General features: G+C 45.2%; 1 protein-coding gene across 1 annotated transcript; it reads right to left on the reverse strand.

Annotated features, from left to right (window-relative positions):
* Positions 1–47: 47 nt before the first annotated feature.
* On the reverse strand, positions 48–27,125 carry LOC130367304 (extracellular calcium-sensing receptor-like). The gene is made up of 6 exons (XM_056569712.1): positions 26,929–27,125; positions 26,244–26,535; positions 4,588–5,418; positions 3,688–3,915; positions 1,080–1,203; positions 48–958 (listed from the first exon to the last, which is right to left on the reverse strand). The coding sequence occupies exons 1-6, from the start codon at positions 27,123–27,125 to the stop codon at positions 48–50; spliced, it is 2,583 nt and encodes an 860-aa protein (XP_056425687.1).
* Between the last annotated feature and the right edge of the window lie 271 nt (positions 27,126–27,396).

Consider the following 27,396-nt stretch of genomic DNA (forward strand, 5'->3'; position numbering starts at 1 on the left):
AAACCAAACACTGAAAACGGACATAGCAAAGAGAACATTTTTAATTGTCAATTAAAATTTTTTTGTTTTGACATCAGTTTTTCCCTTGAGTTCATGTCGGGTCTAAATACAATAATATAACATTTTAAAATGAACATGCAAATAACCAAACCCCAGGTTGACGATTGGATAGCAAAGATCTCCATGGCCACCATATATTTTCCTCGTGAACTTAGAGATGCTGGAATGTAAGACAACCAGACACTCAGGAAGGCCAGCATGCTGAAGGTGATGAACTTGGCCTCATTGAAGCTGTCGGGAAGTCTCCTGGCCAAGAAAGCTACAATGAAGCTAATGAAGGCCAAGAGACTGAGATAGCCAAGCATAGACCAAAAAGCCAATGGTGACCCTTCATTACACTGAATAACTAGTACTCCAGAATTACTTTCTGAATTGACTTCCGAGAAGGGAGGGGAGAATGTCAGCCACATAATGCAAATAAATATCTGAATAAGGATACAGGAGATGACTATGAGATATGATACACGTGGACTAGTCCATTTCCTTAGTTGACTCCCAGGCCTTGTGGCATTAAAAGCAATGACTACCATAAGGGTTTTTGCCAAGATGCAGGAGACACAAAGTGAAAATACAACACCAAAAGTCACTTGTCTTAAAAGACATATCTCATACTGGGGATAGCCAATAAAGACTAAAGAGCTAAGAAAACAGAGCGATAGTGACAACAGGAGAAGACAACTTAAGTAGTAGTTATTGGCCCGAACAATGGGAGTTGTTCTGTAGTGAATAAAAAGTCCAAAGATCACCACAGGAACCAATGAGGAGGAGATGCCAGTAGTTGTTAAGGTGATGCCCAGTGGATCTTCATGTGAAAGGAATTCTTGAGTCTTTGGAACACAATGATCTTGGGTTGGATTTGGCCACATATCCCATGGGCACTCTGTACAATGTAGTGAATCTTAAAAAGAGTGTTAAAACATAGTGTGAAATCGATAGAATTGAACTTGTGTTCCACAAAGGACTTAACAATGGAATAAGAAAGTAAAACATTTCATGGGCTAAATATTTTTGTTTTCTACCTGTTCGGCTAGATATCTCTCCGTAAGGACATGGAATGCATTGAAAACAGCAGGAAGGTTGGCCATTTATGGCTGCTTTCCTAAAGCCTGGTGGGCATCTGGGGCTGCAGACTGAAACAGGTACCTGGGAACAATTTTGAGGAAAAATGAATTTAAATGGGCAGGTAATGTCTTAAAGAAGGAAAATCATATGCCAATCTAACCTTCCACTGAGCCAGCCATGACAGCCTGTGTAGGTGGATCACCAATAACACTGATCAATGCTATGCCTGTGTATGGAGTCAAAACATTGCATGTAAAAGTCCCCTATGGGAAATAAAAAAAAATTATGTTAATAAATCCCTTCTATAATAAAAGTTTAAACCATCCCCTGTAAATAAAAATAAATATGATATGTGGTATTGCCATGTGAGGAAATGTCCGAACTATTAAAATAGGATGTCAGTTTAACCGCATAGTATATAGTATAAAAGTTAAAAAAAAATACCAAAGTCAAGAGTTGCTCATATACCAATAAAAATGTAATAAAAAGTGATTAAAAAGTCACATCAAAACAATAATGATATAGATAAATCTACAAATCACAGTGCACAATGAGCACTCATACATCACCTTATACTAAAAAGAAAGAAAGTTATAGGGGTCAAAATAGGGCAATCTTAAGCATACTAATTTTCACTAAAAGTAAAAAAAAAAATCTAAACTAGGAAAATAAAACAAAACCAATATAATTTGGGTATATAATTTCAGTGTAATAAAACTGACCCACAGAATAAAGATAACTTGTCATTTTAACTGTAAAAGTGCACTGTGTTGGAAAAAAAAAATAACCTACAGTTTGTAAAGTTCCTTTTTATTTTTTATTATTTTATTCCTTTGTCTTTCTTTTTTTTTCACAAAAAAGTTTTATAAAATGTTCCCATTAATAAACAACAACAGCATACTTTGCAGGTCAGAAACAACACATGTAACAGTAGTGTCACCAATAATCAACATAATAGAAACAAAGGCATAAGAGTACTTCGCGGTCATGACTTTGCTCTCGAGGGTTCCAAATGAACAATAATGCCACATGAAGGGAAATCAGGAAGCAACCCCTCAACCTGTAAGTGAGGCTAATTCAGTGAGGGGGTTAGAGGTATGTGGACCAAAGTCACCATAGGGCGAAGTCTCATTACTTAGGGGACAAGTGCAAAAAATCTTACAGTGATCTACCGATGACTTGCGCACTAAAGAAAGGTACCCGGTACGCACAGAGATCGGGTCCAAGGCAGGGATACATGTGTCAATGAATAGCAAATGGCAGTAGGAAGAGGAGGAAAGGGATGGGAGAAAACATGGTGAGAAAGAGGAAGAGCAAGAGGTCTGACCAGCAATCCGAACGCATTGTAGGCAGGGCACGAACATCAGGGTCACCCAGGCAGCCAGAATGAGGGCGTCGAAGGTAATGATGCTAATATTCAGGGGGTGGCAGAAGACAGTAGGTTATGAGGCTATGTGGTTATGTACAGGGTTTCAAAGTCGATCAAGGATATGAACTCTGACCAGGGCCTCCATATACTGTGATAGCGATCTAGCTGTTTATGGGTGTCGGCCAGGAGTTTCTCCAACCTGTGTAGGTGAGAAACTTCTCTGAGCCAGGCCGAGACCGTGGGGGGAACTGAAGATTTCCACAATTGTGGAATCACAATTCTGGCAGCTAATAGGAGCAAATGAAGCAATCTCGAGGACGACTTAGGCACTCGGTCCGGGAGAATGGATAGTAAGACTAACTTAGGTTCTTTGGGGATCACAAAGAAAGTCAGCCTGGACATAATGTCCAGGACCTGAGTCCAGAACGAGTTTCATGCAGGGCAGGTTAGCCATATGTGTGACATGGTGCCACCCGGTTCTCCACACCCCCAACATACACCAGGGACCGCTTGATAAATTCTAGCAAGCAGAGAAGGGACACAATACCACCTTGTAAGTATCTTGTAGTTGGTTTCGTGAGCTTTGCATGATACAGAGGACCGGAGGCACAATGTAAAGGCACTTCTCCATTCCAAGGTCGTAATAGTGCTACCCAACTCCCTCTCCTTTGTCTTTCTTTTTAATTTTGCCCCACAGATACGTTTTGTGATAACACAAAGGCTGTATTTTCATGTCCATAAAACAAGTCTCATACGGCCCGAAAGGTGATAAACTGAAAGAGTTATGGATTTTAAAAGGCAAGGAGTTAAAAACAGAATGCAAAAACAAAAAATTGGCCTGGTCATATAAACCATAACAACCCTGTGTCACTAAGGGGTTACATTAAGTGTTTCATTTACAAACCTTTCTTGGTTTGTAAATGTCAAAGATTCTTATTTGATTTTTGCTGATCATGGCTGCAGGGATTATTATGGTATGTCAGATCCTTATTGTATATTGGGCTCCTGTATCATCTGGATGTGGGTTTTTGCATCGGCCATGTGAATATGAATGTTTCCATTCACTGGGTTTTATAAGCAAAAGATTAAAAAATTGGATAGGTTAGAATGTTGGATATCTTTTTGTACTTTATTTACTTATTATAAAAGTTTTTCATAATTTGATAAGTGTAAAAGGGATATACATAGTATCTCACCTTGAGGTTTCCAGTCCCCCACTGTACGTGGCTGGTATTAATAGTGAAGATGTTCCCACTGGTTATACTGGTATCATAACTGCCCACTTTTACTTGTTGGATTTGTCCTTCAGGGCTCAGCTGCCAGTTTACGATATCGTACACAGCAGGGGGATCTCCGTTCTTATCGAAAAAGAGTTGTCTACCATTGGAGGTGTTCAGATGTAACTTCTTCATATAGTGCAGCAACTGTGTGAAGATGGTTAAGTACATTAGAGAGGTTGTTCCGGATGAAATCATGCTTTCTCTGGACATTAACTCCATACTTATTCACAGGCAGTATGGGGAATTACAGCTCAGCTGCCATAACCCCCTTGAAACTGGGATAGCCCCCCTCACCCCTTCAGGACCAGTTTTTAAGTACATGTGTAATCATATCATTTTTTAGTCATTTTTTGGGACACATATTTTTCTATTATTTTTCAATTAGTAATTAGTGAAAAAAACTAAATTATACAGTAACAGTTTTGCATATTTTTATTATTTTAATGGCATATATTTTGAGAATTTCTAGTCAAATCTGTTTTGTGATGAAATATTTTGCTGGTCTTTAGTGACCGCCTTTGTTGCTATATTTAGACTTTATACAACTAATCTTAAAAAACGTACTTACTCTAATATTTTTTTCAATGGTATCTATCTAAAAAACCTAAAAAAAAAAAACACTTCAAGTAGTCTTATTAAAAAACGAATTGCTAAGTTAATAGAGGTCTTATGGTGACCTATGAGTATGGATGAATTCCTGACCAGTATATCAAGATAATAGGAATGAGGAGTAACCTTTGTATAGATGAACAGCATTATTCACCAAACATGGTGGTGAGAACATTGTCAAAGTTCTTTTATTTAGCTTACACTAACCTGCCAAGGCTTCAAGTTCTCAATATCAGCGCATGATCCATTGAGGAATGGTCCATCTCCCTTCTTGCATTTACCCAAATTGTCCAGAGCCTTTGCAGCTGCATGAGCCGCTAGATAGACATTGTATGTTACCCTCAGACTGGAGACATCATTGAAATTGTTCAGAACGCTCTTAAGACTTTCTTGGCCCGTACATTCTTTTATCGATGAGTTTGAAATGACTTTGGGAGACATCTGGTCTCTGAATTTGCAGCCAAAAACTTGTTCCCATAATAGTTTTGTCCATTGGTTTCCCACAATCATTGATGGATTTATCCTGTTAAGGAAATCTCCAAACCCCGGCATGCTTCCAGTATGGAGGGCAAAACCAATTGTTCCAAGAAGAAGTTGTGAATATTTACTTACTGACAAGAAAGATGATGTAGACCAAGCTTCACTGGCAATACATACTTTTCCTGTGACATTCTGCCTCAGCATCTCATCTAGTACAAAGCTTAAGTCTATATAAGGAGAAAAGATGACCACCGCTGTGGCTGTTGAGTCTTTAACCACCCGAGCAATATGTGGGGCATTTCGATCTTGCTGGGTGGAGACTATGGCCTCTGTGAAAGCCACACAGGCTCCAGCTTTTATTATTTCCCTCTTGAACATTTGGATACCTTGCTGTCCATATTCATTATCAATGGCCACTAGACCAATCCAGGTCCATCCAAAGTGCAGCACCAGCTGTGCAAGACCTTGAGACTGGAAGGCGTCACTTGGGACTGTTCTAAAGAACGATGGAAACTGTATACGGTCACTGAGAAGAGAACTTGTGGCTAAGTGACTGATCTGTTGGAAAAGCATATCATTGAGCGAGAACCATGTTTCAGAAACACTATTTCTCATTTAAATATGTATGACATAAACACTCATTACTAAAAAATGTAATGCACCAAAAAGTTGTTGGAATCGAATGAAACTTTGTATCTGTGAACATAATATGTGACATATCATAGAGAACACAAAAGTCTGTAGTACCTCTTGGGTTGTCTCTAACCTGGATGAGATACGGTTGGGCAAGGAAGCATATGGGTCTGTATGACATCCTGTGGCACATTGGCCAACCACTCATAGGTTGCTAGAGCTGGCTCACCATGAATGCAGAGAAATTTCTGGAAACCCTTGGTGTGTGTGTGTGTATGAGCATCCTGCTGAAAAAGGCCAGCTGGAAGCCATAAGAGGTGAAACCTGTGGCTGCAGGATGTCCTGGACATATTGCTAAGCTGTTAGTGTTCCTCATATTACTACTAGGGGTGACTGACTGTTATATGTGATGGCTCCCCAGATCATCATACCAGCAGTTGGAGCAGTGTTTCACATCCTAGCAAAGAAATGATTGAAGTGCTCGCCATCAGGACTCCATGCTCCTTTCCGTTGATGGCTTTCAAAACAGAGAATGGATTTGTCAGTAAAGACGATATGGTTCCAGTCCATAGTAGTCCATCCAGGTTTCATGTTCACAACACCACTAAAAATAAAGGTGATGGTGGCTGCTGTCAATGGGTGCTGTGACACTAAATTTTCTTTTGAAAGTGCCTGGAAATGGTTTGGGCAGAGACGGACATGTGTAATGAAGGATCCATCTGTGTTTGGATGGTTGGGCAAGAAAGCTGTAGGAGTTTGTTGGTGGATCAAATGATCTTCTCTACTGGTAGTCTGTCAGGGCTGTCTGGAGCCTGTTCACCCTATTTGTGTGCCCTCACATAATCACTGTTCCTGAGAACTCCTGGCAACTTGGTCAGAACCACCTAGATGGTGGACAATTCATCAACATGTCAGTCTTGCTTCTCTCAGTACAATAATGTGCCTTCTCTCAAAGTCTGTCAGCTGCCTTTGAATGTGTCATATGTCTTGCAGTCAATAATCTCTCATCAAAAGATACACTCCCCAAAAGTAGCCTCTGAGATCTGAGCTAGAGATGAGCGAACTTTTCAAAAATTTGATTCGGGCAATTCGCCGAATTTTCCGAAAAAGTTTGTTTCGATCCAAATTTATTTGTGGCGAATCTATATTAAAAAAGGCTATTTCTAGCCTATGGAGAGCCTCAATAGGGGTATAGAACACTTTGCTGTGTTCTAACACGCATAGGGAGTGTGCTGGGGTAGTAAAATTATATTGTTATTCAGAATAAAATGCAGATTACCGGCATGGCTTTTAGAATCACTGCCGCAGAGCGGCACAATGACAGAGCCTGGAGGTGGCATCAGTGTGAGGAGACCATATAGTGGCTGAATGACACAGCATGGTGGTATTGGCAGCATGAGGAAACCATATAGTGGCTGAATGACAGAGCGTGGAGGTGTTGGCAGCATGAGGAGAACACATAGTGGCTGAATGACACAGCGTGGAGGTGCTGGCAGCATGAGGAGACCATATAGTGGCTGAATGGCACAGCCAGGAGTTGTCAGCAGCATGAGTAGGCACTAGGCCACAGTCCCTAAGATTAAAAGATTAATTTAGAAATTAAAACCAAAGATTTTGGATACCTGGTGCTACCTACCATAACAACATTTTTAATCCCAGACCCAGGCACAGCAGCGGCATCAGTAAACCATATATTGCCTGAATGACACAGCCTGGAGTTGGCTGAAGCATGAGTACACACAACAGGGCTTCCCAATCCCCAAGAAAAAACACAAGAATTTTTGAAATTTTAAATGAAGATTTTGGATAGCTGGTGCTACCTATCATAAAATTGTAATTGCCAGACCCAGGCCCCACAGCGGCATCAGTAAACCATATATTGCCTGAATGACATAGCCTGGAGTTGGCTGAAGCATGAGTTACACACCAGGGCTTCACAATCCCTAAGAAAAAAACACAAGAATTTTTGAAATTTTAAATGAAGAGTTTAGATAGCTGGTGCTACCTATCATAAAATTGTAATTCCCTGACCCAGGCCCATCAGCGGCATCAGCAAACCATATATCGCCTGAATTAAACAGCCTGGAGTTGGCTGAAGCATGAGTAGACCATTGAAATGTCTGATTTTTTTATTTGAAATTTAAATCAAAGTTTGTGTCCCGGACCCCGGCGTGTGGGTACGAAGGACCAAATCTAACAAGCCCCCACAGGGCTCATGTGGCCGTGAGATGTAGGCGCAACGTCTCCATTGCCCTGACCGGCCATTGTTTCCAAGACTTTTCGCCAAGACAAACCATGTGAAGAACAGCGTGACACCACCGTGCCCTGCACACATGATATGCTGAAGGGCCACTGAGACTTGTCCGGGCAGTGGTGGCTTAGGACACAGTGGAGGATGTGGAGGCAGAGTCGCACACTGTCACAGGATCAAAGGGCTAACAGAGTGGAGCAGGAAGCAGCATGAGTACACAAGAGGGGTTCAACACCCCTAAAATTAAAAGGTGAACGTTGAAATCTCTATTGAAAATGCATTTTGGGTAGTGCTACCATCCAAAAATTTAAGGCCCAAGCCCAGAAGCATCAGTAAGCCAAGTAATTCCTGATACACACAGGAGCAGTCAGGAGCAGGCATTAGCAGGACACCGAGGGTTTCATAACCCCTTACATTTCGAGATCAATGTTGAAATTTGCATTAAGCATGTATTTATCTACTGCTAAACATCCAAAAATTAAAGGCCCAAGGCCCGAAGCATCAGTGAGGTAAGTAGTTCCTGAAAGACACAGGATCAGTCAGGAGCAGGCATTCACAGTACCCAAGAGGGTTTCATAACCCCTTACATTTAAAGATCAATGTTGAAATTCGGATTAAGCATGTATTTAGCTACTGCTAAACTTCCAAAAATGAAAGGCACAAAGCCAGGAGCATCAGTGAGGCAAGTAGTTCCTGAAAGACACAGGATGGGTCAGGAGCAGGCATTCGCAGTACCCAAGAGGGTTTCATAACCCTAATTGATAACCCAAGAGGGTTTCATAACCATAATTGTGAAGTGTTGGTGTAGCAGCATGGTCAATCTACTCTGAGGCATCTGGCATTGGTGGTTGGAAAACCTGGCTGATCCATCCCTGATTCATCTTGACAAACGTCAGTCTCTCCACATTTTTCGTTGACAGACGATTTCACCTTGGGGTGACTATGGCCCCTGCTGCACTAAACACCCGCTCAGATGGCACACTACTGGCCAGAAAGGACAGCTTTTGCAGGGCAACCTCTTCTAGTTGCGGCCATAAATCAAGTTTGGCTGCCCAGAAGTCCAGCGGATCTTCAAGGTTTGTTGGCATGGCCATGTCAAGGTATGCCACCACCTGCTGGTTCAGGTCCTGCTCCATGTCTACCTGCTGCTGATGAGTTGCTTCACTATGCGGGTGAAGAAATCTACTCATCACCGACTGTAGACTCAGGCTGCTGCTGATTGAGCTGGTACTGCTCCTGCCACCCCTCCCCAGCAGCTATGGCAGTGGAAGTTTAGTGCAGAGGGCCCTTCGAGTCAGACCTGCAAGTGGATGGACCATGTTGCCGATAGGCATCGGCCAACTGACTACGTAGGATCTCTCTGTAGTAGTTCAGTTTGTCCTCCCTCTCTTTGGGTGTAAAAAAGGCCCCCATTCTGTGATGGTAGTGAGGTTCCAATAAGGTGGAGAGCCAGAAGTCATCCCACTGGCGAATTTTGACAATTCGGGGGGTCACTACGCAAGCAACTGAGCATGCATTTTTGCACCAGTGACTCGGAGGGACTCCCTGCCTTCATCTCCACTACATACTGCCACGGTGTGTCTGGGTCCTCTGTCTCGCCTTCCTCATAACCCTCTAGCTCCTTCTCCTCTCCTGTCCGGTGACTAGAAACACTGCCCATCTCATCCAACCTAAACTGTGCTCCACTCTGCCCCTCATCCGCCTCCTCCAGTTCAGCCCCCACAGGGCTCATGTAGCAGTGAGATGTAGACGTAATGTCTCCATTGCAGTGACCAGCCACCATTTCAATCATTTGTTGAAGGCAATGTAGGAGTGGAATTACGTCATTCATCCCGTAATCTAGGCGACTTACAAATAATGTGGCTTCCTCAAAGGACCTCAGCAAACGGCAGGTGTCACGTATGAGCTGCCACAGGTTCACATTGAAGTTACAAAGAAATCGGTGATGGCTTTTCTTTGTTCGTATAGTCTGTCCAACATGTGCAGGGTGGAATTCCAACGTGTGGCAACTTCACAAATAAGACTATGTTGTGGGATACCGTTCTGACGCTGCAGCTCAAGGAAGGTGTGCTTTGCGGTGTATGAGTGGCTGAAGTGCATGCACAGTTTCCTTGCCATTGTTAGCATGTCTTGCAAATGGTGTGAAGACTTCAGGAAGTGCTTGACCAGATTGAACACGTGTGCCATGCAGGGCGCATGTTTCACACTTCCTTGTCGCAGCGCGGACATGATGTTCTTCCCTTTGTCGGTCACCATGGTTCCCATTTCCAGATTTCGTGGAGTAAGCTATACTCCGATTTCTTGACAAATTAATTTTAGCAGTTCCTCCCATGTGTAACTCCGTTCGCCAAGGCAAACCATGTGAAGAACAGCGTGACACTGCTTTGCCCTACACACATGGTACGATGAAGGGCCACTGAGATTTGTACGTGCAGTGGAGGCCGAGGACACGGTGGAGGATGAGGAGGCGGAGTCGCACACTGTAACAGGACCAACTGCCTGAGAGCGAGAGCGTGGAGGAGGAAGCGGAGTGACCTGTCCAAGTTGCTGTTGTGGCTGTGCAGGAACCACATTTACCCAGTGGGCCGTAAAATACATGTATTCTCCCTTCCCGTAGTTACAGCTCCACACATCAGCACTGCCGTGGGCTTTTGAACACAACGACAGGCTCAAGGACTGGCCCACATTCTCTTGTACAAAATTATTCAGGGCTGGTACTGCCTTCTTCGCAAAGAAATGACGGCTTGGGACTCTCCACCTCGGCTCGGCACAAGCCGTCAAATCTCTGAAAGGTGCAGAGTCCACCACTTGAAAAGGGAGGGACTGCAGCACCAGCAACTTAGACAGAAGCACATTCAACTTCTGCACCGTTGGATGAGTGGGCACATACTGATGTCTCTTGGACATGGCTTCGCCCATGGATTATTGGCTGAATGGCTGACTAAAAGTGGGAGAAGCAGGAGCATCTGGAGTGACAGAAGGAGGGTTTGACACACAGCTCCCTTCGACTTAAGTGGTGGAGCCTTGGCTGGCTGAAGGAGGGAGCAGCTGGCCACTGGGAGATGCAGCAGGCTGGACCACTACATCGGGGCAACGGTTCTCCCAGGCCGCTTTATGGTGGCAAACGCATGTGTTGACGCAGGGCCGTGGTGCCGACATTGGGACCCTGGCCACGCTTCACCTTCTGCCGACATATGTTGCATGTGACCACGTGAACTTCCTCCGGATGCCTGATGAAAAACTTCCACACTGTGGAGTAGCTGATTTTCCCACCTACAGTCTGCACTAATTGACTGCTACTGCTTCTGGGGCCATCTCCAGGAACCTCTGTTCCACTACCTCCCAGAAAGGTAGGCTGCCGCGAAGCAGGTGGTCTCCCCCCGAGCACGTTTGGCTCCAGAATTTACACTTTTGCCACCATGCTGACTGCCAACCATGCTACCGCCTTGCTGGCTCAGCTGCTGATCAAGGGCAACCTGCAACTCTCTTCTCCTGATGATGCACCCGGCTCCCAATTGCGATCGGCTTCATCATCATCTAAAAGTGTGTGCATGTCACTGATGTCCTCAGTGAATAGTGGAGCTGAACCCATAACATAAGATACTTCTTTAGGGGAGGCAACAGCACAGGACAGAGGCAATGGGAGGACAGGGACTGCTCCCGGGCCATGCCAACTGAGGGTTGTGTCAGAGGAATCCACTGTTGACTGGGGGTGTCAGATGTCACTTGTGATGAAGTGGAGGAGCATGTTAAACAATCGACAACGGAAGATGGGTTGCTGGTCAATACACGACTGCTAGCAGATAACGGAAGCTCAGGCCTCTCGCTGCGTCTCCTGCTGCCACTCGCCACTAGTCTGCTGCGACCTCTGCCTGAAGTATTTAGGCCTCTGCCACTCCTCTGTGCACATCCTGGCACTTCTCTGTCTGACATACTTAGTGCGTATATGAGGTTATTACAATAAGACTTGTTGCAGATTTACAGATACAAAATAGTATACTGCTTTGATGTAGGTATGTGGTATGCACTTATGAGGGCAGAAAAATGCGCTACAATGAACCAAAAAACTCTGTAACACCAGCCGGTGAGTAATTTTGCTAGGACTTTCACAGTATGTAGGCCCTTGACAGATTAACAGGTACAAAATGATACACTAATTAGATGTACGTATGCGGTATGCACTGATGAGGGCAGAAAAATGCGCTACAGTACGCCTAAAAACTCAGTATTTTTGTAAAACACCAGCCGGTGAGTACTGTTGCTTGGACTTTCACAGTATGTAGGCCTTTCACAGATTAACAGGTACAAAATGGTACACTAATTAGATGTACGTATGCAGTATGCACTGATGAGGGCGGAAAAATGCGCTACAATGAGCCTAAAAACTGTTACGCCGAGCGCTCCGGGTCCCCGCTCCTCCCCGGAGCGCTCGCTACACTTCCCTCACTGCAGCGCCCCGGTCGGTTCCACGGACCCGGGGCGCTGCGTTACTACCTCCGGCCGGGATGCGATTCGCGATGCGGGTAGCGCCCGCTCGCGATGCGCACCCCGGCTCCCGTACCTTACTCGCTCCCCGTCAGTTCTGTCCCGGCGCGCGCGGCCCCGCTCCCTAGGGCGCGCGCGCGCCGGGTCTTTGCGATTTAAAGGGCCACTGCACCGCTGATTGGTGCAGTGGTTCCAATTAGTGTTTACACCTGTGCACTTCCCTATATCACCTCACTTCCCCTTCACTCCCTCGCCGGATCTTGTTGCCCTAGTGCCAGTGAAAGCGTTCCTTGTGTGTTCCTTGCCTGTGATTCCAGACCTTCTGCCGTTGCCCCTGACTACGATCCTTGCTGCCTGCCCCGACCTTCTGCTACGTCCGACCTTGCTTCTGTCTACTCCCTTGTACCGCGCCTATCTTCAGCAGCCAGAGAGGTTGAGCCGTTGCTAGGGGATACGACCTGGTCACTACCGCCGCAGCAAGACCATCCCGCTTTGCGGCGGGCTCTGGTGAAAACCAGTAGTGACTTAGAACCGATCCTCTAGCACGGTCCACGCCAATCCCTCTCTGGCACAGAGGATCCACTACCTGCCAGCCGGCATCGTGACAGTAGATCCGGCCATGGATCCCGCTGAAGTTCCTCTGCCAGTTGTCGCTGACCTCACCACGGTGGTCGCCCAGCAGTCACAACAGATTGCGCAACAAGGCCAACAGCTGTCTCAACTGACTGTTATGCTACAACAGTTACTACCACAGCTCCAGCAATCATCTCCTCCGCCAGCTCCTGTACCTCCTCCGCAGCGAGTGGCCGCTTCTGGAATACGACTATCCTTGCCGGATAAATTTGATGGGGACTCTAAGTTTTGCCGTGGCTTTCTTTCCCAATGTTCATTACACTTGGAGATGATGTCGGACCAGTTCCCCACTGAAAGGTCTAAGGTGGCTTTCGTAGTCAGCCTGCTGTCTGGAAAAGCCCTGGCTTGGGCCACACCGCTCTGGGACCGCAATGACCCCGTCACTGCCTCTGTACACTCCTTCTTCTCGGAAATTCGAAGTGTCTTTGAGGAACCTGCCCGAGCCTCTTCTGCTGAGACTGCCCTGTTGAACCTGGTCCAGGGTAATTCTTCCGTTGGCGAGTATGCCGTACAGTTCCGTACCCTTGCTTCAGAATTATCCTGGAATAATGAGGCACTCTGCGCGACCTTTAAAAAAGGCCTATCCAGCAACATTAAAGATGTTCTGGCCGCACGAGAAATCCCTGCTAACCTACATGAACTCATCCATCTTGCCACTCGCATTGACATGCGTTTTTCCGAACGGCGTCAGGAGCTCCGCCAGGATATGGACTCTGTTCGCACGAGGCGTTTCTTCTCCCCGGCTCCTCTCTCCTCTGGTCCCCTGCAATCTGTTCCTGTGCCTCCCGCCGTGGAGGCTATGCAGGTCGACCGGTCTCGCCTGACACCCCAAGAGAGGACACGACGCCGCATGGAGAATCTCTGCCTGTACTGTGCTAGTACCGAACACTTCCTGAAGGATTGTCCTATCCGTCCTCCCCGCCTGGAAAGACGTCCGCTGACTCCGCACAAAGATGAGACAGTCCTTGATGTCTACTCTGCTTCTCCACGTCTTACTGTGCCTGTGCGGATGTCTGCCTCTGCCTTCTCCTTCTCTGCTGTGGCCTTCTTGGACTCTGGATCTGCAGGAAATTTCATCTTAGCCTCTCTCGTCAACAGGTTCAACATCCCGGTGACCAGTCTCGCCAGACCCCTCTACATCAATTGTGTAAACAATGAAAGATTGGACTGTACTATACGTTTCCGCACGGAGCCCCTTCTAATGTGCATCGGATCTCATCACGAGAGGATTGAACTGTTGGTCCTCCCCAATTGCACTTCTGAAATCCTTCTTGGACTTCCCTGGCTTCAACTCCATTCCCCAATCCTGGATTGGTCCACTGGGGAGATCAAGAGTTGGGGGCCCTCTTGTTCCAAGGACTGCTTAAAACCGGTTCCCAGTAAACCTTGCCGTGTCCCTGTGCTTCCTCATGTAACCGGTCTCCCTAAGGCCTATATGGACTTTGCGGACGTTTTTTGCAAAAAACAAGCTGAGACTCTACCTCCTCACAGGCCTTATGATTGTCCCATTGACCTCCTCCCGGGCACTACTCCACCCCGGGGCAGAATCTATCCTCTGTCCGTCCCAGAGACTCTTGCCATGTCTGAATACGTCCAAGAAAATTTAAAAAAGGGCTTTATCCGTAAATCCTCCTCTCCTGCCGGAGCCGGATTTTTCTTTGTGTCCAAAAAAGATGGCTCTCTACGTCCTTGCATTGACTACCGCGGTCTTAATAAAATCACGGTTAAGAACCGCTACCCCCTACCCCTCATCTCTGAACTCTTTGATCGTCTCCAAGGTGCCCATATTTTTACCAAACTGGACTTAAGAGGTGCTTATAATCTCATCCGCATCAGAGAGGGGGATGAATGGAAAACGGCATTTAACACCAGAGATGGACACTTTGAGTATCTGGTCATGCCCTTTGGTCTATGCAACGCCCCTGCCGTCTTCCAAGACTTTGTTAATGAAATTTTTCGTGATCTACTATACTCCTGTGTTGTTGTATATCTGGACGATATCCTGATTTTTTCTGCCAATCTTGAAGAACACCGCCAGCATGTCCGTATGGTTCTTCAGAGACTTCGTGATAATCAACTCTATGCCAAAATAGAGAAATGTCTGTTTGAATGCCAATCTCTTCCTTTTCTAGGATACTTGGTCTCTGGCCAGGGACTACAAATGGACCCAGATAAACTCTCTGCCGTCTTAGATTGGCCACGCCCCTCCGGACTCCGTGCCATCCAACGTTTTTTGGGGTTCGCCAATTATTACAGGCAATTTATTCCACATTTTTCTACCATTGTGGCTCCTATTGTGGCTTTAACAAAAAAAAATGCCGATCCCAAGTCTTGGCCTCCTCAAGCGGAAGACGCCTTTAAACGACTCAAGTCTGCCTTTTCTTCGGCTCCCGTGCTCTCCAGACCTGACCCATCTAAACCCTTCCTATTGGAGGTTGATGCCTCCTCAGTGGGAGCTGGAGCTGTCCTTCTACAAAAAAACTCTTCCGGGCATGCTGTTACTTGTGGTTTTTTTTCCAGGACCTTCTCTCCGGCGGAGAGGAACTACTCCATCGGGGATCGAGAGCTTCTAGCCATTAAATTAGCACTTGAGGAATGGAGGCATCTGCTGGAGGGATCAAGATTTCCAGTTATTATTTACACCGATCACAAGAACCTCTCCTACCTCCAGTCTGCCCAACGGCTGAATCCTCGTCAGGCCAGGTGGTCTCTGTTCTTTGCCCGATTTAATTTTGAAATTCACTTTCGGCCTGCTGATAAAAACATTAGGGCCGATGCTCTCTCTCGTTCCTCAGATGCCTCTGAAATTGAACTCTCTCCTCAACACATCATTCCTCCTGACTGCCTGATTTCCACTTCTCCAGCCTCCATCAGGCAAACTCCTCCAGGAAAGACCTTTGTTTCTCCACGCCAACGCCTTGGGATCCTCAAATGGGGTCACTCCTCCCATCTCGCAGGTCATGCGGGCATCAAGAAATCTGTGCAACTCATCTCTCGCTTCTATTGGTGGCCGACTCTAGAGACTGATGTGGTGGACTTTGTACGAGCCTGCACTATCTGTGCCCGGGATAAGACTCCTCGCCAGAAGCCCGCTGGTTTTCTTCATCCTCTACCTGTCCCCGAACAACCTTGGTCTCTGATTGGTATGGATTTTATTACTGACTTACCCCCATCCCATGGCAACACTGTTATTTGGGTGGTCGTTGATCGATTCTCCAAAATGGCACATTTCATCCCTCTTCCTGGTCTTCCTTCAGCGCCTCAGTTGGCTAAACAATTTTTTGTACACATTTTTCGTCTTCACGGGTTGCCTACACAGATCGTCTCGGATAGAGGCGTCCAATTTGTGTCTAAATTCTGGAGGGCTCTCTGTAAACAACTCAAGATTAAATTAAATTTTTCTTCTGCATACCATCCTCAATCCAATGGACAAGTAGAGAGAATTAACCAGATCTTGGGTGACTATTTACGACATTTTGTTTCCTCCCGCCAGGATGACTGGGCAGATCTTCTACCTTGGGCCGAATTCTCGTATAATTTCAGAATCTCTGAATCTTCCTCCAAATCTCCGTTTTTCGTGGTGTACGGCCGTCACCCTCTTCCCCCCCTCCCTACCCCCTTGCCCTCTGGTCTGCCCGCTGTGGATGAAATTTCTCGTGATCTTTCCACCATATGGAAAGAGACCCAAAATTCTCTCTTACAGGCTTCTTCTCGCATGAAGAGATTCGCAGATAAGAAAAGAAGAGCTCCTCCCATTTTTTCCCCTGGAGACAAGGTATGGCTCTCCGCTAAATATGTCCGTTTCCGTGTCCCGAGCTATAAGTTGGGACCACGCTATCTTGGTCCTTTTAAAGTTTTGTGTCAAATTAATCCTGTCTCTTACAAACTTCTTCTTCCTCCTTCTCTTCGTATCCCTAATGCCTTTCACGTCTCTCTTCTTAAACCTCTCATCCTCAACCGTTTTTCTCCTAAATCTGTTCCTCCCACTCCTGTTTCCGGCTCCTCGGACATCTTCTCTGTCAAAGAGATTCTGGCCTCTAAAAAGGTCAGGGGAAAAACTTTTTTTTTAGTGGATTGGGAGGGTTGTGGTCCAGAAGAGAGGTCCTGGGAACCTGAGGACAATATCCTGGACAAAAGTCTGATCCTCAGGTTCTCAGGCCCCAAGAAGAGGGGGAGACCCAAGGGGGGGGGTACTGTTACGCCGAGCGCTCCGGGTCCCCGCTCCTCCCCGGAGCGCTCGCTACACTTCCCTCACTGCAGCGCCCCGGTCGGTTCCACGGACCCGGGGCGCTGCGTTACTACCTCCGGCCGGGATGCGATTCGCGATGCGGGTAGCGCCCGCTCGCGATGCGCACCCCGGCTCCCGTACCTTACTCGCTCCCCGTCAGTTCTGTCCCGGCGCGCGCGGCCCCGCTCCCTAGGGCGCGCGCGCGCCGGGTCTTTGCGATTTAAAGGGCCACTGCACCGCTGATTGGTGCAGTGGTTCCAATTAGTGTTTACACCTGTGCACTTCCCTATATCACCTCACTTCCCCTTCACTCCCTCGCCGGATCTTGTTGCCCTAGTGCCAGTGAAAGCGTTCCTTGTGTGTTCCTTGCCTGTGATTCCAGACCTTCTGCCGTTGCCCCTGACTACGATCCTTGCTGCCTGCCCCGACCTTCTGCTACGTCCGACCTTGCTTCTGTCTACTCCCTTGTACCGCGCCTATCTTCAGCAGCCAGAGAGGTTGAGCCGTTGCTAGGGGATACGACCTGGTCACTACCGCCGCAGCAAGACCATCCCGCTTTGCGGCGGGCTCTGGTGAAAACCAGTAGTGACTTAGAACCGATCCTCTAGCACGGTCCACGCCAATCCCTCTCTGGCACAGAGGATCCACTACCTGCCAGCCGGCATCGTGACAAAAACTCTGTCTTTTTGTAAAACACCAGTCAGTTGTCAGGATTCGGCAGGCTGGTGGTGGATCCTCTGTGTCAGTGAGGGATTGGCGTGGACCGTACCGGAGGACCGGTTCTAAGTTGCTACTGGTTTTCACCAGAGCCCGCCGCAAAGCGGGATGGTCTTGCTGCGGCGGTAGCAACCAGGTTGTGTCCTCCAGTAGCGGCTCAACCTCACTGACTGCTGAGAAAGGCGTAGTACAAAAGGAGAAGGCAGGAGTGTGGTCGGACGTAGCAGATGTCAGGGCAGGTGACAAGGGTTCACAGGCGAGAGGACAATAGCAACGGGTTCGACAACGGGCAAGGCAAAATACAACAGTAAGGAACGCTTTCAAAATGGCACTAGGCACAAAGATCCGGCAAGCGCAGGAAGGGGATGAACACTTAAATCGGCAGGGACACAGTGGAGGATTCAGGAACCAGCGATTTACCATAGACGGCGCGCGCGCGCCCTGGGGAGCGGGGCCGCGCCAGCCGTGATGCCGAGGATGGAGCAGCAGCGCGCCGGAGCGCAGGTAAGAAGGAGGGTGGCGCGGCGCGTGAGCGTTGGCCAGCCGCCACGCGAGCCGCGTCCCTGGGACAATAGGACCCGCGCTCCCGGTCAGTGTCTCTGACCGGGAGACGCCGGGGACCGGGGGCAACAGAAGCAGGCAGCAGGCGCTCCGATCCGGAGGCGGGGACCGGAGCGCTCGCTGTAACATCAGTGAGTACTGTTGCTTGGACTTTCACAGTATGTAGGCCCTTGACAGATTAACAGGTACAAAATAGTACACTTATTAGATGTATGTATGTGGTATGCACGTACGAGGGCAAAAAAATGTGCAACAATACGCAAGAAAACTCAGTATTTTTGTAAAACAGCAGCCAGTGAGTACTGTTGCTTGGACTTTCACAGTATGTAGGCCCTTGACAGATTAACAGGTACAAAATGGTGCACTTATTAGATGTACGTATGTGGTATGCACGTATGAGGGCCAAAAAATGCGCAACAATATGCCACAAAACTCTGTCTTTTAGTAAAACACCAACCAGTGAGTACTGTTGCTTGGCCTTTCACAGTATGTAGGCCCTTGACAGATTAACAGGTACAAAATGGTACACTATTTAGATTTACGTATTCGGTATGCACTGATGAGGGCAGAAAAATGCACAACAATACACCAAAAACCTCTATTTTTGAAAAACACAAGCCGTTGAGTACTGTTGCTTGGACTTTCACAATATGTGGGCCCTTGACAGATTACCAGGTACTAAATGGCACAATAATTAGATGTGCATATGCGGTATACACTGAGGAGGGCAGAAAAATGCGCTACAATGAGCCTAAAAACTCTAATTTTTGTAAAACACCAGCCGGTGAGTACTATTGTTTGGACTTTCATAGTATGTAGACCCTTGACAGGTTAACAGGTACAAAAATGGTACACTTATTAGATGCATGTATGTGGTATGCACGTATTAGGGCAAAAAAAAGCGCAACGATACGCAAAAAAACTCAGTATTTTTGTAAAACAACAGCCAATGAGTACTGTTGCTTCGACTTTAACAGTATGTAGGCCCTTGACAGATTAACAGGTACAAAATGGTACACTTATTAGATGTATGCATGTGGTATGCACATATGAGGGCCAAAAAATGCGCAACAATACGCAAAAAAACTCTGTATTTTTGTAAAACAACAGCCGGTGATTCCTTTTGCCAGGACTTTCCCTGTATCTAGACTTGTTACAGATACAGAATAGTAGACTGCTTTGATGTAGGTATGTGGTATGCACGTATGAGGGCAGAAAAATGCACTACAGTCTTTTGAAAAAAATTATTTTTGCACAGCAGCAGGACACAACAGTGCAGCACCACAAAAAAATAAAATAAATAAATAATAAAACAGAAAATAAACCATAAATTGCACTCTCTCACAGAGTGTTAAGAATGGTGTGCACTGGTTTTTATACAGCCTACACACAATTATAAGCAGCAGATAATTTCTGGTGGGAAAAAAGCACTGCATTGCTTTGAAAAATAAGGTGATAAGGTGGTCCATAAAGTTCAGGCAGCTTGTTCATATGTATGAGGCAAGGAAAAGCTATCTGCCCCTCTCTGCTCCAATGCTCAATAACGTGAATAGGAGGTTTAGCAATCAATGATCCTTCTCAGTGTAACAGCACAGCACTCTGCACTTCTGTCTGTCTACAATGCTGATGTGACTAGCAGTTGCAGTGTAACGCTGTGGTATGAGCTATTCACACACACGCAGTCCCGTCCTCTCTCTCTCTGAGTGCATGGATGAAATGAACAGCCGCAAGATGGCTGCCGATTATATAGGGGCTGTGACATCACAGGGGTCAATGAATACTGATAGGCTGCATCTCACATGTGATTCAGGGTCATCCCGCCTACCTCCCTTCCCACCGTACTTCCCCGCCCTCCCATAATCCCCTGCCCCATGTACTGACATGTGGATCTGCCATTTTAGGTGTCCTTTAGCCGGTAACGCTGTGAAATGGAATTTAATGAAGCGATTTGCGTGATAGAATTGCGGCGATATTCGCATTCTAATCTGAGCACAAGGGGAAAAACTTAGAAGCCTTTTATTTTTTTAGCAGGAACTAGTGTCTAATCAGATAACTGTAGTCAGGTTTTCCAGCAATTAAACATTTTCAACTAGGTAAATTTTTTCAGTGCATTTTATGAAATAGTTTGAAGACTAGAGATGATTTTGCCCTGTATTTCCTAAACAATTAGGATTCATTCAAATCTAATTTCTTTCTTTTTTTTTTTTTTTTTTGAACAGTACAACTGTTTGTGGGTTATAAGTTTAGATGTGTCTTCAATTGTGATTTAGATTCAGCCCCACTATTTTATTATTAATCAGTGTAGAAATTCCAAGGGGTTCACTTACCTTTTTTTGCAACCGTAGATCGACAACTGAGTGAAGGGAAACTGGGCATTCTATGAAATTAGAAGTAAGGCCAAAAAAATCGTATACATTCCTACATCTAAGATTTTATCAGTAGTGATGCTTGAAGGTTCTCCATGCCTACCTGGAGTGGGTCCTTATTACAATTTGTCCCTGTCAGTTGGCACATTTTCATGGCGGAATACCATATTTAACCCCTTCCCGACCTATGACATACCTGTACGTCATGGGTGGCAAGGTGTTCCCGACCCATGACATACAGGTACGTCATGAACATTACTGCCGCTACTCGCGGCATCCCGCAGCGCCCGGAAAGATGGTGGCTATCACTGATAGCCAGCCATCTTACCGTGCGACCACGGGGGGTTTCATCCCCCACCCCCCCCAGCGATCGCTGCTATCAGCTGGTCAAATCTGACTAGCTGATAGCAGCGTTTCGCTATGAAAATACTTAGCAGCGCGGTGTGTGAGTCCAGATCACAGGGATCGGGACACACACCGCTCTGCTAAGTGTCCCTGACCCGTCCCCCGGCGTCACTTACCCGTCCGAGCGGTGTCCCGAGCGGTCCCGGCGCGAGCGACGTCCTCCAGTCGGTCTCGGCGGCGCTGCGTCCCGGAGTTGAGTTTCCGGCAGCAGTGCGGCATCTTCATTGGCAGCAGTGAGATCGCCGTAAAGCGATCTCACTGCTGCCTCTGAGAGTTTCAAAACTGCAACTCCCAGCATGCCCAGACAGCCTTTGGCTTTCTGGGCATGCTGGGAGTTGTAGTTTTGCAACATCTGGAGGCCCACAGTTTGGAGACCACTGTATAATGGTCTCCAATCTGTGCTCTTCCAGATGTTGCAAAACTACAAATCTCAGCATGCTCAGTCTGTCCAGGCATGCTGGGAGTTGTAGTTCTCTAACATCTGGAAGAGCACAGATTGGAGACCATTATACAGTGGTCTCCAAACTGTGGACCTCCAGATGTTGCAAAACTACAACTCCCAGCATGCCCAGACTGCCCAAGCATGCTGGAAGTTGTAGTTCGGCAACATCTGATCCTTCAGATATTGCCGAACTACAACTTCCAGCATGCCTGGGCAGTCTGGGCATGCTAGGAGTTGTAGTTTTGCAACAACTGGAGGCACACTAGTTGGGAAACATTGTCCGTTTCCTACCTCAGTGCCTCCAGCTGTTGCAATTGTTGCAAAACTATAACTCCCAGCATGCACTGACAGACCATGCATGCTGGGAGTTGTAGTTTTGCAACAGCTGGAGGCACACTGGTTTGGAAACACTAAGTTTGGTTGCAAAACACTTGAAAGTTTATTACTTAACTTAGTGTTTCCAAACCAGTGTTCCTCCAGCTGTTGCAAAACTACAACTCCCAGCATGCACGGACAGCCAAAGGGCATGCTCGGAGTTTGTAACAGCTGGATGTTTGCCCCCTCCCCCCAATGTGAATGTACAGGGTACACTCACATGGGCGGAGGTTTACAGTGAGTGCTGCAAGTTCGAGATGGCGCAAATTTTGCGCTGCAGCTCAAACTTCCAGCGGCAAACTTGCTGTGAACCTCTGCCCATGTGACTGTACCCTAAAAACACTACACTAACACTAACCTAAAATAAAAAGTAAAAAACACTACATATACACATACCCCTACACAGCCCCCCCTCCCCAAAAAAAGAAAAACGTCTGGTACGCTACTGTTTCCAAAACGGAGCCTCCAGCTGTTGCAAAATAATAACTCCCAGTATTGCCGGACAGCCATTGACTGTCCAGGCATGCTGGGAGTTTTGCAACAGCTGGAGGCACCCTGTTTGGGAATCATTGGCATAGAATACCCCTATGTCCACCCCTATGCAAATCCCTAATTCAGGCCTCAAATGCGCATGGCGCTCTCTCACTTTGGAGCCCTGTCGTATTTCAGGGCAACAGTTTTGGGACACATATGGGGTATCGCCGTACTCGGGAGAAATTGCCTTACAAATTTTTGGGGGCTTTTTCTTTTTTAACCCCTTATGAAAAGGTGAAGTTGGGGTCTACACCAGCATGTTAGTGTAAAAAAATAAATTTTTTACACTGACATGCTGGTGTTGCCCTATACTTTTCATTTTCACAAGAGGTAAAAGGGAAAAAAGACCCTCTAAATTTGTAACGCAATTTCTCCTGAGTACGGAGATACCCCATATGTGGGCGCAAAGTGCTCTGGGGGCGCACAACATTGCCCAGAAGGGAGAGTGCGCCATGTACATTTGAGGCGATTTGCACAGGGGTGGCTGATTGTTACAGCAGTTCTGACAAACGCAAAACAATAAATATCCATATGTGACCCCATTTTGGAAACTACACCCCTCACGAAATTTAATAAGGGGTGCAGTGAGAATTTACACCCCACTGGTGTATGACAGATTTTTGGAACAGTGGTCTGTGAAAATGAAAAATAAAATTTTTGATTTGCACAGTCCACTGTTTCAAATATCTGTCAAACGCCAGTGGGGTGTAAATGCTCACTGCACCCCTTATTAAATTCCATGAGGGGTATAGTTTCCAAAATGGGGTCACATGTGGGGGGGGGGGGTCCACTGTTCTGGCACCATAGGGGCTTCCTAAATGGGACATGCCCCCAAAAACCCTTTCAGAAAAACTCACTCTCCAAAATCCCATTGTCGCTCCTTCCCTTCTGAGCCCTCTACTGCGCCCGCCGAACACTTTACATACGCATATGAGGTATTTCCTTACTCGAGAGAAATTGGGTTACAAATTTTAGGGTGATTTCTCTCCTTTTACCCCTTGTAAAAATTCAAAAATTGGGTCTACAAGAAAATGCGAGTGTAAAAAATGAAGATTTAGAATTTTCTCCTTCACTTTGCTGCTATTCCTGTGAAACACCTAAAGGGTTAAAACACTTACTGAATGTCATTTTGAATACTTTGGGGGGTGCAGTTTTTATAATGGGGTCATTTATGGGGTATTTCTAATATGAAGACCCTTAAAATCCACTTCCAACCTGAACTGGGCCCTGAAAAATTACGATTTTGAAAATCTTGAGAAAAATTGGAAAATTGCTGCAGAACTTTGAAGCCCTCTGGTGTCTTCCAAAAGTAAAAACTTGTCAATTTTTTTATGCAAACACAAAGTAGACATATTGTATATGTGAATCAATATGTAATTTATTTGGAATATCCATTTTCCTTTCAAGCAGAGACTTTCAAAGTTAGAAAAATGCTAAATTTTCAAAATTTTCATGAAATTTTTAGATTTTTTACCAAGAAAGGATACAAATATCAGTGAAATTTTACCAATAACATAAAGTAGAATATGTCACGAAAAAACAATCTCAGAATCAGAATGATAAGTAAAAGCATTCCAAAGTTATTAATGTTTAAAGTGACAGTGGTCAGATTTTCAAAAAATGCCCAGGTCATGAAGGTGAAAATGGGCTGGGTCATGAAGGGGTTAAAGATTTTAACATTTAAAGCAATGCTTCTATATGTTACTCACTAGGTCATGCAGATTCTGTACATGTCTTTTTATGTGTCTAGCTTCTGTATTTGACTCACAAATCGCTCTGTTCTGCTGCTCACTCATTTTGACATACAATGCTCAGGAAAGGGTGTGTCTGTGTCCACCCTCACTCTCCATTCATTCTCTTTCCCTCTAAGTCTGTTGCGCTGGGTCTCTTCATCTTATCACTGCAGTCTGCTCTCTTAACCCCTCCTCTCTGTTTTCATACTGCAGTATGATAGGACAGGAGTGAGCACAGAGTAGTGCTAGTCCCACCCTCACTTACTGGACTTTTTCCCAGCCTGTGCTTCAGCTGGAACAAAGATGAAGCTACAGCCAGACGTGAATATGTTCTGGATGGTATGAAGACCCCTTGTAGTCCTTTTTGTTATGCATGATTTCTATTAAAAGGAGATAACTTTTTTTTTTAGATGTATATTATAAAGGTTAATATTTTGCCAAGATGTTCAACATATGAAATGTTTTTGAATCTAACAGTAATTATTTAAGTGTAAGTGCAAATTGTAATGTGAATCCACTGTTTATTGCAATCCTTAACCTCTTGTTATGTCCCTATCAGCATACTGGACGATGGGAGTGTCCTCACCTGCCACTCCGTTGTCTGATCAGGGATCTATTGCTCCATGCCTGCGCAGTAGGCTAGAGCAGCAGATCGCCGTTTACTCTGATCAATGCTGTGCAATGGGGGCTAAAAAAAAAAAGTGTAAAAAAAATGTAATAAAAGTTAATTAACCCCTTCCCTATTTAAAGTTTAAATCACCCCCCTTTTCCCATTTTTTAAATAAAATAAGGTAATGAAGAATAAAAATAATCATATATGGTACCGCCGCGTGCGTAAATGTCCGAACTATTAAAATATAGTATTAGCTAAACTGCACAGTCGATGGTGTACACGTAAAAAAATAACAAAGTTCAAAATTGTGCATTTTTTGGTCACTTTATATACCATAACAATATTAATAAAAGGCGATCAAAAAGTCCCATCAAAACAAAAATGGTACCGATAAAAACAACAAAGGCACAAAAAATTAGCCCTCATACCGTCCCGTACACGGAAAAATAAAAAGGCTATTGGGGGTCAAAAGATGCAAATTTTAAACATACAAATTTTGGGGCATCTACTGTAGTTTATAATTTTTCTAAGTATTAAAATAAAATTAAATCTATATAAATTGTGTATCCTTGTAACTGTATGGACCTACCGAATAAAGATAAGGTGTCATTTTTACCGAAAAGTGCACTGCGTAGAAACGGGAGCCCACCAAATTTACAAAATGGTGTTTTTCGTTTCACCTCACAAAAATTATTTTTTTGGGTTTTGCCGCAGTAACCTTATTATAAAATAAGTGATGTCATTACAAGGTACAATTGGTGACTCAAAAAACAAGCCCTTATATGGGTCTGTAGGTGCAAAATTGAATGTGTTATGGTTTTTAGAAGGGAAGGAAGGAAAAACGAAAATGCCTTAAGGTGAAAATAGGCTGAGTCCCTAAGGGGTTAAAATTCAGACTATAGGGAGTTGTATTTATGTACTCAAAGAAAAGATACATTTGAACTGGATCCTGGCAAAAAAAGAAATAGGTATGTGTATTCATACAAAGGCCTAAAATCTATAAAGATAAGGCCCCTTTCACACTACAAAATTCTCCATTTTTAAACATCCGTATGAAGTTCCGTCTGAAAACCAGCTGAAAATGGCAGTAACAAAATCCTATATGTCCGTTAGAAAATCCCATTATAGTCTATGGGATTTTCTAATATCCGCTTTAATCCGTTATAGTCCATTATTGATAACGGATGTTATTTTGTGATGGAACATAGTAACGGAAGAAATAGTGCATGCAGATGTTTAAAAACGGAGAATTTTGTAGTGTGAAAGGGGCCTATCCCGGATTCAGAGAAAGCAGGCCAGGAGAAGCCATAGAACCCCATTAAATCTCTAGGAAATACCAATGATCAAAATCTTTTTGATGTTCAGCCATGAAAAGGAATTTAGTGGCATGGAGGCCCCAACACTTACTTGAGGATACCTGTATAGCCCCAGTATATGAGCCATTGAAATTGCATATGTAGATATAGAATGTCCAATTACTGCAGCCAATTGAGTCTCCTGGTTACATCGATAGTTAGGAAGAGATTCTCCATATCCACTTAACAACTGCAGAGTTCCTGACACAGCTCTCTGGAGGACTTTACAACAGTCAAAGATCTTGAATCCCAGGGTGATATTTGGCAAAATATCTGGGGTTTTGTTAATTTCTTCCACAGCGAAATGCACGGCTTGAGCACGCTGGTAGTTATCTAACCTGAAGCTGAGGACAACAGAGACAAGTTATTGTTTCCTGGATATTTAGTATTTAAAGGGAATCAGTCACCAAATCTCTTTATAAAGACATCCTCCTTAATGTCCCCTTTCCTTACATACCTTCATTATCTTGTTTGGTGGCTGAAAAATAGTTAACAAAAAACATAGAAAATCGCTTTAGAGTGTCCTAGAGGCGGGACCAGCGGATCCAAACCAGCATTGATGTGTCATGCCTCTGAGCACCACATCACAGCCAAATGATTGACATCTCACAATGTCTGACTATCAGAAGATCAATTCGGTGTGTGTGTGCACCCATACTTGTTGTTTCTGGCGCACGCACAGACTTTTACCTGAACCACTAGCAACCACCCAAACAATAGATAAGAAGAAGCCTTACGTTATACAGTTGGCTGGACCAGGTCTCTCCTTGTAATTGACCTTTGGGTAGATCTCGTCTATGTGAACAGGCATCACTGCCCCGATTATTATATTCCCATCCATAGAAATGCTTGTGAGCTCGCTGCCGGTCAGTCTGCAACTAGATTCAATACAATCCCAGAAGTGTAAGATAAAGAGCAAGAACCGAAGCCTCATTGTCTCTAAGAATTGTGGCATCAGATGAAGAATCGGTCATAGATGTAGAAGATATTGTATAAACCAAAACCCTGCAATGAAATAATAAGAATTAATCAATTTTTGGTACTGGGTTCAATTTAACCCCTTAAGGACTCAGGGTTTTTCAGTTTTTGCACTTTCGTTTTTTCCTCCTTACCTTTTAAAAATCATAACCCTTTCAACTTTCCACCTAAAAATCCATATTATGGCTTATTTTTTGCATCACCAATTCTACTTTGCAGTGACATTA

Source organism: Hyla sarda, chromosome 4, assembly GCF_029499605.1.
Source record: "Hyla sarda isolate aHylSar1 chromosome 4, aHylSar1.hap1, whole genome shotgun sequence".
NCBI lineage: Eukaryota > Metazoa > Chordata > Amphibia > Anura > Hylidae > Hyla > Hyla sarda.

What these genes read in the sequence shown, in the direction of transcription:
- LOC130367304 (XM_056569712.1), bottom strand. Translation starts at nt 27,125, where the DNA reads ATGAGGCTTCGGTTCTTGCTCTTTATCTTACACTTCTGGGATTGTATT. An exon ending in GGTCCAGCCAACTGTATAAC is followed by an intron (nt 26,536 to 26,928) that starts GTAAGGCTTCTT and finishes TGTTGTCCTCAG; the next exon opens with CTTCAGGTTAGATAACTACC. An exon ending in GGGGGACTGGAAACCTCAAG is followed by an intron (nt 1,204 to 3,687) that starts GTGAGATACTAT and finishes AATTGTTCCCAG; the next exon opens with GTACCTGTTTCAGTCTGCAG.